The 14,387-nt window shown below is 44.9% G+C and overlaps 1 protein-coding gene across 1 annotated transcript; it reads left to right on the top strand.

Moving 5' to 3' along the window:
* The first annotated feature begins 258 nt into the window (after positions 1 to 258).
* Positions 259 to 3,811, top strand: FZD8 (frizzled class receptor 8). The gene has a single exon (XM_037165778.2). It carries the CDS (start codon positions 1,046 to 1,048, stop codon positions 3,104 to 3,106), a length of 2,061 nt encoding a protein of 686 aa, XP_037021673.2. The 5' UTR covers positions 259 to 1,045; the 3' UTR covers positions 3,107 to 3,811.
* Positions 3,812 to 14,387: the final 10,576 nt, after the last annotated feature.

The following is a 14,387-nucleotide window of genomic DNA, read 5'->3' as shown; positions in this document are numbered from 1 at the left end:
CTGAGTCCTCAGAGTCACTAAGAGCCAAGAAGAGGGTGAGGCGGGGAGTTGGGGGAGAGGACTGTTGCCTTAAAACCCCAGTCTCTGAGGTCGGTACCAAGGTTACCAAAACTCTCCAGCCACAGACAGCTAGCCAGGCGGTGCAGACACTCCACCTTAAGCAAGACTAGTCCTTGGGATCCCTGAGTCTCCGCCCCGTCCCCTGTGATTGGCGTGAGAGCCTGTGGGCGGAGACTGAGTCCGCGCGGTATAAATATTCATAAGCTGGCCTGGAGGCCCGAGGGGTCGCAGCAGGGAAGTTGGGTTAAGGGTGCAGCTCTGGTGGAGTAGGTCGTAGCGCTGGGCGAGGGCCGAGCCTCTCAGGTGTCTGCTCCGCCTTCCCGTCCGGATTTGGTTCTGCGTGTCTAGCGAGGAGGGAGCAGCCTGCGCGTCGCCGATTGCTGACCGGAGCGCAAAGAGGACTTCTACCAGGCCAACGCCTGCAAGAAAGGGCGGCAGCCTAGGCGGAGGTGAGTCCCCAGCTCTGGAGGCAGCAGCGCGGCTTTGGAAATGAGCGTGAATCCCCGGGAGCCGAAAGGAGGCCGTAGGGGCTGACCCCGCGCAGGAGAGGCCTGGCCCAGCCATCTTGATTGCGCGCCGCGGCCCAAAAGGAAACTTGCTGCTCCGCCGCCCTCTGCTCCCAGCCAAGTCGCCGGCGCCGACGCGGCGCGGAGAAGTGGCCCAGCGCTGGAGAGAGAAGAGAACGCGAACAAGTGAGGGATGATGAGCTGGAGGTCAGCCACTGTGCTCCAAAAGGGCTGAACTCGACCAGGGCAGGCCCTTGGGCTGTACTTCACTCCTGCAGCCACCCTCATTTCTCCCGAGTGGCGGACCGCGCCCTGTGGATATGTCTTGAGAAGGGACTAGGACTAGGACATATAGGCAGATCCCCTCCCGAGAAAAGCAGGAGAAAGACCAGCAGGGCATCCGCTCTGCCCTTCTCCTGCTGTCTCCCTGGATCCTCCGGACCCCTCTGTACGCTGCCTGGAACGTGAGGGCACACAGCATGGAGTGGGGTTACCTGTTGGAAGTGACCTCCTTGCTGGCCGCCTTGGCGCTGCTGCAGCGTTCCAGCGGAGCTGCAGCCGCCTCAGCCAAGGAGCTGGCGTGTCAAGAGATCACAGTGCCACTATGCAAAGGCATCGGCTACAACTACACTTACATGCCTAACCAGTTCAACCATGACACTCAGGACGAGGCGGGCCTGGAGGTGCACCAGTTTTGGCCGCTGGTAGAGATCCAGTGCTCTCCCGACCTCAAGTTCTTCTTGTGCAGCATGTACACGCCCATCTGCCTGGAGGACTACAAGAAGCCCTTGCCTCCCTGCCGCTCCGTGTGCGAGCGAGCCAAGGCCGGATGCGCACCTCTCATGCGCCAGTACGGCTTCGCTTGGCCCGACCGAATGCGCTGCGACCGGCTGCCAGAACAGGGCAACCCGGACACGCTCTGCATGGACTACAACCGTACTGACCTCACCACGGCTGCGCCCAGTCCACCACGCCGCTTGCTGCCGCCGCCTCCAGGCCAACAGCCTCCTACAGGCAGTGGCCACGGCCGCCCGCCAGGGGCCAGGCCCCCATCGAGAGGCAGGGGCGGAGGCGGCGGGGACCCGGCCTCGCCCCCCACTCGCAGCGGAGACCTTGGGAAGGCGCGGCTCCCTGGCGGCGGCGGTGCGGCGCCCTGTGAGCCGGGCTGCCAGTGCCGCGCGCCAATGGTGAGCGTGGCCAGCGAGCGTCACCCTTTGTACAACCGGGTCAAGACCGGCCAGATGGCCAACTGCGCGCTGCCCTGTCACAACCCCTTCTTCAGCCAGGACGAGCGGGCCTTCACCGTCTTCTGGATTGGTCTATGGTCTGTACTGTGCTTTGTGTCCACCTTCGCTACCGTGTCCACCTTTCTCATCGACATGGAGCGCTTCAAATACCCTGAGCGGCCCATCATCTTTCTCTCGGCCTGCTACCTCTTCGTGTCTGTTGGCTACCTGGTACGCCTGGTGGCGGGGCATGAGAAGGTGGCATGCAGCGGTGGCGCGCCGGGTGCGGGTGGAGGAAGCGGCGCAGGCAGCGCAGCTGGGGCTGCGGCGGGAGCTGGCACTGCAGCGGCGGGCGCTGGTAGCCCGGGAGGGCGCAGCGAGTACGAGGAGCTGGGCGCTGTTGAGCAGCATGTGCGCTACGAGACCACTGGCCCGGCCCTGTGCACAGTAGTTTTTCTGCTCGTGTATTTCTTCGGCATGGCCAGCTCTATCTGGTGGGTGATCCTGTCGCTCACGTGGTTTCTGGCAGCTGGCATGAAATGGGGCAATGAGGCCATCGCCGGCTACTCGCAGTACTTCCATCTGGCTGCGTGGCTCGTGCCCAGCGTCAAGTCCATCGCTGTGCTGGCGCTGAGTTCCGTGGACGGCGATCCGGTAGCAGGCATCTGCTACGTTGGCAACCAGAGCCTCGACAACCTGCGCGGCTTCGTGCTGGCTCCGCTTGTCATCTACCTTTTCATAGGAACGATGTTCCTGCTGGCCGGTTTCGTGTCGCTCTTCCGCATCCGTTCGGTCATAAAACAGCAGGGCGGCCCCACCAAGACGCACAAGCTGGAAAAGCTTATGATTCGCCTGGGCCTCTTCACTGTGCTCTACACAGTGCCCGCTGCCATCGTGGTCGCCTGCCTCTTCTACGAGCAGCACAACCGCCCGCGCTGGGAGGCCACGCATAACTGTCCGTGCCTGCGGGACCTGCAGCCTGACCAGGCGCGCCGGCCAGACTACGCGGTCTTCATGCTCAAGTACTTCATGTGCCTGGTAGTAGGCATCACTTCAGGTGTGTGGATCTGGTCAGGCAAGACGCTCGAGTCATGGCGGGCCCTGTGCACCCGCTGCTGCTGGGCCAGCAAGGGCGCGGCAGTAGACAGGGTTGCTGGCCTGAGAGACGCTGATGGTCCCAGCGCGGGGACCCGAGGAGGGCCGGGGGGTGGAGCAGGCTCCCTCTTCAGTGACGTCAGCACAGGCCTGACGTGGCGATCTGGCACGGCCAGCTCCACGTCTTACCCAAAGCAGATGCCATTGTCCCAGGTTTGAGCTCGGGGTGGGGCTTCCCCTGCTCCGGACCGGAAGCTGGAGCTAGGAGGCCAAGTGCTGTGGGGGGACACTCCACTGGCTGGAGGTGAGGTTTCCAGCCCTTCACCGAGTTGACTGCTATTAGTATGATAATGAACTCTCAAAGGTAACCATTAGCTGGAACTTCAATGTCTTGCTTAGAACAAAGTTCCTGGCCTAGACCTCCCAGCCCCCTTTCCTCCTTTAGTAAGTGAGGAGCTCCTCCCTGGAGGCGTTAATTTTGGCAGAGGAGGATGGACTCTCCAGCTTTCCAAGAACCCAGGGCTTGGAGCCCTCATTGGTTGCCGTTTTTTGAGCTTGAAGCCAGATTTACAGATTTCACCTGAAAGACCTGTTTTTCTCCTACGTTAACCCTTATTCCTTAAGCATCCTAGAGAAGGGATGATTGCGACCTAATGGAATTGCATGGTTTGGGTATTCTTTATGACCAGGCAAACGCCTTAAGTAAATAAAAAAGAAATGTCTTAATTATACACCCCAAGTAAATACGGGTTTCATACATTAGAGGATGTATTTATATAATTATCTGTTGAATTGTAAAAGTTGTAAAATATGTATATATCCAGAGATATATAGTCTGTACATTTTTTGTAAAAAAGTACAGAGGCCACTCTTATACAAATATAAGTTTTCTATTTTGTCAATAAAATGACGTTTGATAAATGATTGAAACATTGCTCTTTCCCCTACCTCTTCTAAGCTGTTACCTGTAAAGTACATACTAAGGGCATGTTGAAAAAATTGACATTTTCTGGTTTTTCGGTACACTAACTTTAGGCATGGAGAAAATGACCTGTTGAACTCTAGTTCTTAAGTTGTTAGCAAAGTAAATATCACTGTTGAACTGAAACCAAAACTGAGTTTTTGCACCTTCCAAAAAGATGTGTATAATGATAGCTCTTTTTTTAATCCATGGATAACAGTGCTCACCTTAGTGTGTGTAAGTGGACTATTGCAAGGGAGTAATTTTGCACTCAGGCCTTGTTATTTATCTTCAATAGTATCACTAAAGGCTTCAAAATCTCACCTTTATTTCTTATGTCTGTGATTTTGAAAGCACCTGGAATGCAACATGCTGTTGAAGCGTAAAGGTGAGTGTTTTAAACTGTGAAACACATTACACAGTATAAGTCACTTGATATTCTGGTGGTGAAGCAAACATCCTTAATGGACTAAAGTAATGGGTTAACATCTTAATATCAAACGTGCTGTTTTTTCTAGAGAAAAAGCTATTGTTCCTCTGTCAAGACTGAGCTTATTTATTTGAGCAGAAGGCTGTTGAATTAGAAGAAGAATGCTTTGGCAATTGAACTTTTTACCTGTCTGCCCAGTGGCCCAGCACATCATTCCTTTAAGAGGAGCTAAATGAATAGGGTTAATCTGTAGGGAATTTGGTCTTTTGAGTTTGAAAAACTTTGATCTTTTCTCCTCTCCAAATGTGCTGTATAGTCTGAAGTTTCTTTCCCTGCTGGCTCCTCTTGGTGCAGACCAATTGGCCACCGTGGAGCCTTAAATTTCTTCCATTAAAGGGATGTGGGACTTTTATTTTAAAAAGGAGAGAGAGCTAGGGAGAAGAAGACTTGTAACAGTGAAGACCTGAGGCACAAGTGTGCTCAGCCTTTTAAACAGCTTTTCCAAGCATTGTTAGCCAGCCTGCAGGCAGCTAGGCATGGATTCAAGCATTATAGAAAAGGGATCTGAATGCCCTACAGGTGGTCTGTGCACATAATCCCCCAATTTAAAACGTTTTCCTTTGCTTGACAATTGTATTACACAACTCCCTTCTTTTTTGCTCCTAATTGAACCAATGTTAAGGAAAAAAAAAACCCTCAGAGCCTAAATTCTATTCACTAAGTTCTGACAAGTTCTCTGAACTGAACCTTTAAAAAGCACCGGAAGTAAAAGCTTCTTCAGCAAAGCTTTTCATATATTTTTATTTCTCATGCTTGTTATTTTCTGGCAGATTAGCAATAATTTAAAAGTAATTGGTAAGGTTGTATGCTCGTACTGAAAAGATAGCCCTAGGTCCCTTATTAAACTGTCAATCAAGATAAGAAATGGGCAGCTACCCTACTAATGATGGAGACATCAAACTGTGGGGTGGGGACTTGTTCTCTGCAGCCTGCTAAGATATTTGTTCTCTTTACTTTTCCTAATAGGAATATTTAGTGGTTAAAAAATATTTTTTTAATTAATAGGATGGAAACTACTTCCTTGGCTTATCTTCTGTTAGAGGCTTTTAAAAAGAATTTCATAGTAGAAACATTTTGCAAATCCTTTCCACAGTCATTCTTGGAGTTAATTGGATTGTTGAAATTAGATATGCTATAAGAACACCCACTTTAGCTGCCATGCCAATTTTATTTTTAAAGTCGAAGGCATTCTAAAATCCACTTCTCAACCATTTTATTCATTAAAGAATTGCGATTTTGTAATATAGGTCCCCATAAGTGGTCTGCATCTAACCCACAGGGTAATCAGTACTGTACTGTACATAAAACAACCATAAACTTTACATTTGCAATTATAAAGTAGGATTTCAGGGCATTCCCATAGACTACCACATATGTGGGATGGAGAGAGCTAAGAGTTAGCATGTTAGTTTTCTAATGTAGCAATATTCTCATTAGACACATTTTCAGCTATTTACATAGTGGAAAATGTTCAACTTTGGAGCTCTTTTTCTTTATTAATTTCTTCAATATATCCTTGTAAAATATCATATTTGATAATTGGCTATAAGCATGCATTTTAAGCAAGTTAATAAACAAGCAAAGTTCTTACTGACATTCTGGGGACAGCTTTCAGTAAAAAGACCTGTACTTAAAATCACTAGAGACTGATAATAAAACACAAGTGCAGGTTCTTTGCCTTTAAAGCTAAACTTGAGGTGCAAAATTACCAATACCCAAGTAGTGTCTATTAATGCAATTAAAAAAAAAAACAATTTGGGGTTGGGAAAAGGAAGGAAGAGTATTTGGCTATGATACAACTGAATGGGTTCCTTTCCAGAACACTCTGTGCTATACACGTGTGTTCTTACTATATAGAACAAGCGTTAGTTGTTGAAAATTTTGTCAAATATGTGGTTACTTTCTGGCTAGATCAATGTAAATAAAGTCTAATATGGTTAAAACCATTAGAGCCAAAGCTCTTCAAAATTACTTACGGAAGAAGTTATATGAAACACTTTCTTTTTGCTTTATAAAAAATGCAATTTAAAGTACCATAAAACAGAAGGGGGTGAGGAGGAGTGAAATTTTAGGAACAAATTGTCACCCTTAGTTTTTTAACCTGTGTTGATGGCGTAGCAGATTCCTGTAAATCCTTGAGTTTGAAGGCAGGAAAACAGATTGTCTGGCCTAGAGAAAAAAAGTTCCCACAAAGAGACAAAAGGAGTTGCAGAGAACAAGATGTTACTTTAAGTACAGGGGCAAACATTCAGTTGCAAGTCTCCAAACAAATCACAAGTGCGGTGGTATGCTTTCCACATTTGATACTATACTGCCACCTCATGGTATCACAAAGTTCCACCAGAACCAGGAGATGGACGGGTTCATTCAGAAATACAGTCACACAGTACAGGCCTGTCACTCACAAACTGCCCAGAAGGCCCACAAGTATTTTGTATGCATAATTTTGAATTTTTTTCTGTCAAGAAAAGGAACCCCAAACTTCATCAATTTACAGACCTCAATCAAGTCTTCACTTGAAGTAAATCCTCAATATTAATGATTATACTAAAAATATAATTTAAATGTGTTGAAATGCAAAGGGTTATCTTTTTAAAATTATCTTCTGAGTTACTTTTATTTAAAGAATGGGTGGCAACCTAAAGATCCACTATACCTTTTAATGGGAGAACGAATGAGTCTACATCATGAAGAATAGTCTGAGGTGGCATGTAGTTGATTTGTCTATATAACTGGGGGGTGTTTTGTTTTGTTTTGTTTTACTGTTTCCTGCATAGAAGTCAATCTGCTGGTCCAGTGAACATGCTTCAGTGTTGCACATGAATGCTGTTGGGATGGGTAGGATGCAGGCTATCCCTAGTATCTAGCCAGGTGTTTGTGGAAACACACCAAGCAATAGAAACTGCTACAGAACAAGGTCAGACAAAAGCAAGAGAGGGGAGTCTGGGCTGTGGAATGCTTGAGTTCTACGGGAGGAAGATTTGCACAGCATGGCCCTATGAGAAGGCCAGGCCTCTAACGTGTGTGTGTGTGTGTGTGTGTGTGTGTGTGTGTGTGTAGAAGAGGCAGTTTCACAGCCCCCAACTAAACACTTCCTCTTCCTGAGGGTCGGGTGGCTGGTGGAGACCAGAGGGAAGGAGAAAGCACTGGTCAAGAGGATGCAGACTAGATTCTTTAGGTCACCTATCGTGATCAAGGAATTTTAAAGACAGCAATCTCCATGGCCATTGAGAAGCTCACTACTCCATAAACAAGTAGGGGAGGCAAGACCTAGCAGCATAATGGAAATGTCAACTCTAGATTCTTGATCACTGAATTAGAAGCCGTATTTAACAAGACCCCCAAGTTCTTAGCATGCACAGGTTAGCTCTCCTCTGAAGCCCAAAGAGGAATGGACCTGCTGAATATCATACAGTCAGGAACAGTGCAGGACATAGAAGACATGGATTTTACTTGTTACTCCCTTTTCTGCCTTTCCCAGTTGCCCTACTGTCTCTGTAAATCTTTTCAGTCACCAATATGTGCATTTGTCCCTGAACATCCACTAACCAGGTCTGTGTCTACCTAGTCCCAGAATCACACCAGAGTACCACTTTCCCTGTGGCTGGTGCCAGCCTACCCAGGAACATCCAGCGTATGGCCTCAGAAGCCTCCAGCAAAGATCTGCCTCTCAGGCCCCTGGCTGACTTGGGCCAATTCACCAGCTCTCTACTGCCTATGTTCACAGTAATACAATCTTTGGCAGAATGACATTTTTCTAGTAGTGGAACACGGGGTCTGCAAGTTTAGTGAGGGGCTGAAGTGACTGAAATAATGAGAGGACTCTGTTGATAATGGCCAGAGTTCATGCTGGGGAAAGGGACCAGGAGCAGAATCATTTGCCCTGGTCAGTAGAGGCCTACGGGTTCTTGAGGGGGAGCCTCGCATGGCCAGGGCCAGGGAGGAAGGCAGGAGGCACTAGCCCCAGTCAGTGCAGCTAGGGTGGGGCAGAGAACAGGTGACAGCAGCTGGGAACTACAGAATCCAAGGGAGCTTTGCAGAAATCTCCAAAATGAGAAAACAGTCCCTGGGAGATAACCTAAGGAAATGGGTGGTACTTGGAAAGGGCAAAGAAGGATGGAAGTAAAGGAGAACTAACCAGAACAAGAACAAAATTGAGAAAAATTTAAACTGAACACCAAGTTTTAATCACTTTCCAATCCTTGGGGAGAACCATTATTGACACAAGACAAAGGTATCTATTTATATCACCTTAAACACTCAAGTGAACCCTACACTTAATTTAAATTAGAAAGATAATTTCTAGTGTTTATTCCCTGACAAATTCATTTCTAATTAACTAAAACCCTGTCAGCAGTTCTCACCCCTATCTACACATAACCTTCTGAAAAACATTGATGTCTTGTCAGCATCAGACCAATTGAATCAGAATGCCCGGGGATGGAATTCAGATGAAATGTTTAGGGTTCAACATTTTCTATAACTGGCCCAGATGAATCTCATATGTGACCAGAGTTGGAACCCAGTGCTTATCATTGAAGGTGGAGATATGACCTAAAATTAAGTAATGATTATGAATAGAAATTAATTAAGCAAAGTAGCTATTGTATCTAACTTGACTGATTTAAATGGAAGTGATTTTTTTTCTTTTTGTCACCTTCAGTAAGTAAATATTTGGAAGAAGACAGGATTGCCCTCACCTGGTCTAAACAGAGAAGTTCATGTCTTGTTGTTTGGAACAGAAAATCTCATTATACACAGAGAGAAATTTTGTATAACCCTGATTTTCCTTTCACTTCTAAAAAAACAACAAAAACTGGGTACAGTGGGTATGGTTCTATTAAGCTAGAATGTAAACCTAACCTAGGAATCTAGAAAAAATAGTAATGTTGATATATTAATTAGTAAAGATATTTAACATGTTATCTTTTTTGCTCAGTAAATGTTCATTTACTGAAACCAGGGTCCCGTTTTCTCCACAGCCTCCCTAGCACTTGTTTTTTTATTTGTTAATGATGGCCATTCTGACCTCTGTGAAGTGATATCTCATTGTGGTTTTAAATTGCATCTCTCTGATAGCTAGCATACTGAACACCTTTTCATATGTCTCTGGGCCTCTGTATTTCCTCCTTGGAGAAGTGTCTCTCCAGGTACTTGGCTCATTTTTTAATTGCATTGTTTGTCTTCCTGGTGTAGAGTTCTGTGAGTTCTTTATATATTTTGGACACCAAATCCTTGTCTGAGGTATCATTGGTAAATGTTTTCCTATGTGGTTGGTTCCTTTTTCATTTTGCTGATGCTTTTTTCTTTAGCTGTGCAGAAGCTTTTTAATTGGTTGTATTCCCATTTGCTTATGCCTTCCTTTATATTCCTTGCCCTAGGGAACATATCACTGAAAATATTGCTGTGTGGAATATCTGAAATTTTCCTGATTATGTTCTCCTCTACAACTTTAATGGTGTCACAATTTATATTTAAGTCTTTTATTAATCTTGAGTTTATTTTTGTGTATGATGTAAGTTAATGGTCACGTTACATTTTTTTGCTGCTAGCTGTCCAGATCTCCAAATGACATTTGTTGAAGGGGCTATTTTTTCTCCATTTTGTGTTTCTGTCCCCTCTGTTGAATATTAATTGACCACAGAAACATGGGGTTATTTCTGGGCTCTCTATTCTGTTCCATTGATCTATGTGTCTGTTTTTTTTAATGCTCTTATTTTTAATTATATTTTATTGATTATGTTATTACAGTTTTCCCATTTTTTCTCCCTTTATCCCCCTTCCACCCTGTACCCCCAACCCTACAGCATTCTCCCCTCCTTGGTCCATGGGGTATACATATAAGTTCTTTGAATTCTCTGTTTCCTATATCATTCTTAACCTCTCCCCATCTAGTTTATGCCTACCAATTACGCTTCTTATTCCCTGTATCTTCCCCCCATTCTTCCTTTCCCTTTCTTCCCTACTAAAAACCCTCCATGTGATGTCCATTTCTCTGATTCTGTTTCTGTTCTAGTTGTTTGCTTTTATTGTTTTTCTTTTCTTCTTTTTAGGTTCAGTTGTTGATAGTTGTGAGTCAGTTGTCATTTTACTGTTCAGTTTTTGATCTTCTTCAATTTCTTATATAAATCCCTTTAACATTTCATATAATAAGGGCTTGGTGATGATGAATTTCTTTAACTTTACCTTAACTGGGAAGCACTTCATCTGTTCATCCATTCTAAATGATAGCTTTGGTGCATAGAGTAATCTTGGATGTGGGTCCTTGCCTTTCATGACTTCAGATACTTACTTCTAGTACCTTGCCTGTAAGGATTTTTTGAGAAATCAGCTGATAGCCTTATGGGTAGTCCTTTGTAGGTAACTCTCTCCTTTCCTCTTGCTGCTTTTAAGATTCTGTCTTTATCTTTAATCTTGGGTAACTTAATGATGATGTACCTTGGTGTGTTCCTCTTTGAGTCCAATTTTTTTGGAACTCTCTGGGCTTCCTGGACTTATTGGAAGACTATTTCCTTCACCAGATTGGGGAAGTTTTCCTTCATTATTTGTTCAAATACATTTTTTACTTCTTTCTCTAGCTCTTCTCCTTCTGGCACCTCTATGATTCAGATATTAGAATGTTTAAAGTTGTCCCAGAGGTTCCTAAGCCTCTCCTCATTTTTTTCTGAATTCTTGTTTCTTCATTCTGTTCCAGTTGGATATTTATTTCTTCCATTTGTTCCAAATCATTGATTTGAGTCCCTGTTTCCTTCCAATCACTGTTGGTTCCCTGAATATTTTGCTTTATTTCCCTTTGTGTAGCCTTCATATGTTCCTTCATTTTGCAACCAAGCTCAATTACTTCTGTGAGCATCTTGATTACCAGTGTTTTGAACTTTGCATCAGATAAATTGGCTATCTCCTCGTCACTTAGCTCTTTTCCTGGAGTTTTGATCTGTTCTTTCATTTAGGCCATATTTCTTGTCTTGGCATAGCTGTTATGTTGTATAGGAGGCAGGGCATTAGGTATTCTCCAGGGCAGGGCAACCCTCTTTGCTTTATTGTGACGCTATCTTTGGGGAAGGGGTCAGAGAGGGAAAAATGGGGATGGCTTGCTTGGCTCTAGCCCCACTTTCCAACAAACTCTTGTGGGAGACTGGGAGTTTCTCTCACCATGGCAAACCCTGCCATAGTTTACAGCTAGCTTTGAGTCTTAGTTTCTCCTTTGGCCAGCTCTGTGTCCTCCACCTTGCTGTGGGACCTCTCAGCCAGCCCCACCCTCATAGTCCACTTCCTTGCTGTGTGTCTCCTCCACCTGCCCAGCTGCCCATCTCCTACCTGTCTGGTTGAATGTTTCGTTTCTTCCTTTATTGTCAGAGTTGTATGTGGTTTGATTTTCTGGCACTTCGGGTTGTTTATTGTATTTAGATTGGTGGTTACCCTCCTTTTGGTTGTGCAAGAAAGCGAAAGGTTTCTCCATCTTGGCTGGAACTCTGTGTGTCTGTTCTTATGTACACTGTTGGTGGGAATGAGGACTGGTATAGCCACTGTGGAAAACCATATGGAATTTCCTCAGATAACTAAAAATGGAACTGCCTTTTGACCTGGCAATTCCACTGCTGGGATTGTACCCTAAAAATCATGAAACACCAATTCAAAAGAACCTATGCACTCCAATGTTCATAGTAGTGCTATTTACAATAGCCAAGTGCTGGAAATGGCCTAATTGCCCATCAGAAAATGAGTGGATCAAAAAGCTGTGTTACATTTACACAGTGGAATAGTACACAGCAGAAAGAAAGAAGTAGCTCCTACCCTTCATAACAGCATGGATGGAACTGGAGAGTGTTATGCTAAGTGAAATAAGTCAAGCAGTAAAAGGCAAATACCATACGATCTCACCTATAAATGGAACCTAGTCAATAAAACAAACAACTGAGAAAAATAGAACCAGAGACATGGAAATAAAACAAATTGACAGTAATCCGAGGGGAGTGGGGAAGGCAATAATGGGAGAAAGAAGGGGAAGGGACAAGTCAAGGAATGTGTTATAAATGACCCATGAACAAAGACAATAGGTGGGGGATGGCAGGATTGAATGTGGGAGGTGGAGGGTGGGTAGGGCAGGGAAGAGTAATGGAGGGAAATGGAGACAATTATAATTGAAGAACAATAAATAGTAGTAATAATGTATTGAAACCAAATCAGCTTGAAATGAAAGTTATATTGACCTACTCTGCGGGTGGCTTTCTAAGACCATGTGGTGTATTGTATTGTCTAGGAAGCAGATTGGCTAGGATCCTGAATATATGTCAATATGTGTACCTGATACTATTTTACATAATGATAGAATTTTGCTCATGTTAGGATTTTAGGATAATATTTATACAGTAGAAAAATATATCCTTTCTCTGGGTACCCTGAAAGAAGACCCTAATACTGAGATGCACTTCCACAAAGTAGACCTTGAGGTATTCCTTACCTGACATAACAATGAGGATTTTATATCTTAACTACTATACCTTACCCAAATTCTGTAAGAAAAAATCTAAGCAGAGGGTCATAGGCCAAACCCATGAAAGAGATAAAATTTTGTGTATTACTTTCAAGAACTCCTCTTGGCTATACTTAATGGGAACCTAAAAGGAGCTAATAGCTCAATTTAATCATTCTGGAAAACATCTTTGAATGAACATTATTTTTACCTGATTAACTTAGAGAATCTCCAGTAAGCTGGAGAAAGCCATGAAAACAGATAGGTTAAGATCACAGACTCTGGACCCATGATGTTGCTCCGCTCATGTCTTATCTTTGGCAAGTAACTAAGCCTCTGTCTGCTTCAGTTTCCTCCTCCATAAAATGAGAGTAAGAATACTGCCTACTTTATAGGAGTTGTTGCAAAAATTATATTGTAATACAAATAAAATGCATTGAATGGCACCTTCCTGGAGCAGTAAAGAGCTTGTTTTATTATAGAGATGTTTTCTATGTGCATTTTTGGTTTTACTTATATTTTTGTTGTGTTAAACAATGTACAACAGCAGTTGGAAGGTGATGGTGAAGTAGATGGGAACTTCACACACTTGCTCCTGTACCCAACTGAAACACCTAGCCAATCTTCTGAGGAACAGACTGAACAGCAAACTGAATCCCAGCTTATATGAAGTTTATAAGTCAAAGATTGCAGAGGACATTAAAAAATGGACCATAAGGAAATTTTGTAGGCTGATGAGAAAGTCACTGGGTCCTGCACCTGGGAACACTGCGTGGCAGCTGTGGTCCCAGGCCCTGCTGCTGTAGGAGTTTTGGAGGAGAGCCGGGTCAGCAATCTAACTTTGTAGCTTCCTCCTCTTCGAGAGCAGGGAAACCAGTCCCACCTAGGTGAGACCTGGATGCTTGAAGTCGCTGGAGGAATAAGGATGCAGTAGGAGACACACAGCAGGGGGCATTCTCCAGCTTTGACTTTGGTCATTGGCTCAACAGTATCAGAGAAATCTGGGAGCAGGGAGACACCTGGAGATGGGAGAAGAGTTGGGCTGCGACTGACCATGACCCAGAGAGTCTCAGGACTAGTCAGAGAGTTGGACTGTCTGAAAATCTCTGCACTTTTAAAAAATGGCAGCCCAAAACCAAGGGAAACTCACTAAAAAAAATATATATATATGGTGTGCAACCGCTATGCAAGGACCTCTCCCTCGCTGTAGGGCAGCAGGGGCTCAGAAATTTAGCAGTCACCAGGGAAACTTAATTTAATAGGAGAACTAAACTGCCTGGAGGGAACTTTGAAAGTGTATGACACCCAGGCCAGCAAAGAGAAAGGAGAAGGTGTGCGGGCAGCTCCAAATCAGTGTACCTCACAGGTGACACAATGTGGTGGATTAAGGGCACCAGCCTGGTACAGATGGACAGTGGGAGCTGTCCAGCACTCAGAACACTTGGTCTGGAAGTTGGACAACTTTGAATACTGCAGCCTAGACCTAGCCCCCATCCTCACAAAACCATAGGAATGGAGAAAAGTGAAGCCCAGCCACCCTCCAGGGTGCAGCATCCAGGGTGCAGCCTGCAGCCTG

Source organism: Artibeus jamaicensis, unplaced genomic scaffold (assembly GCF_021234435.1).
Source record: "Artibeus jamaicensis isolate MK-2021 breed Jamaican fruit bat unplaced genomic scaffold, CSHL_Jam_final contig_3190, whole genome shotgun sequence".
Classification (NCBI taxonomy): domain Eukaryota; kingdom Metazoa; phylum Chordata; class Mammalia; order Chiroptera; family Phyllostomidae; genus Artibeus; species Artibeus jamaicensis.
Note: the sequence above shows the minus strand (reverse complement) of the source record. Positions and strands in the feature narration are given on the sequence as shown.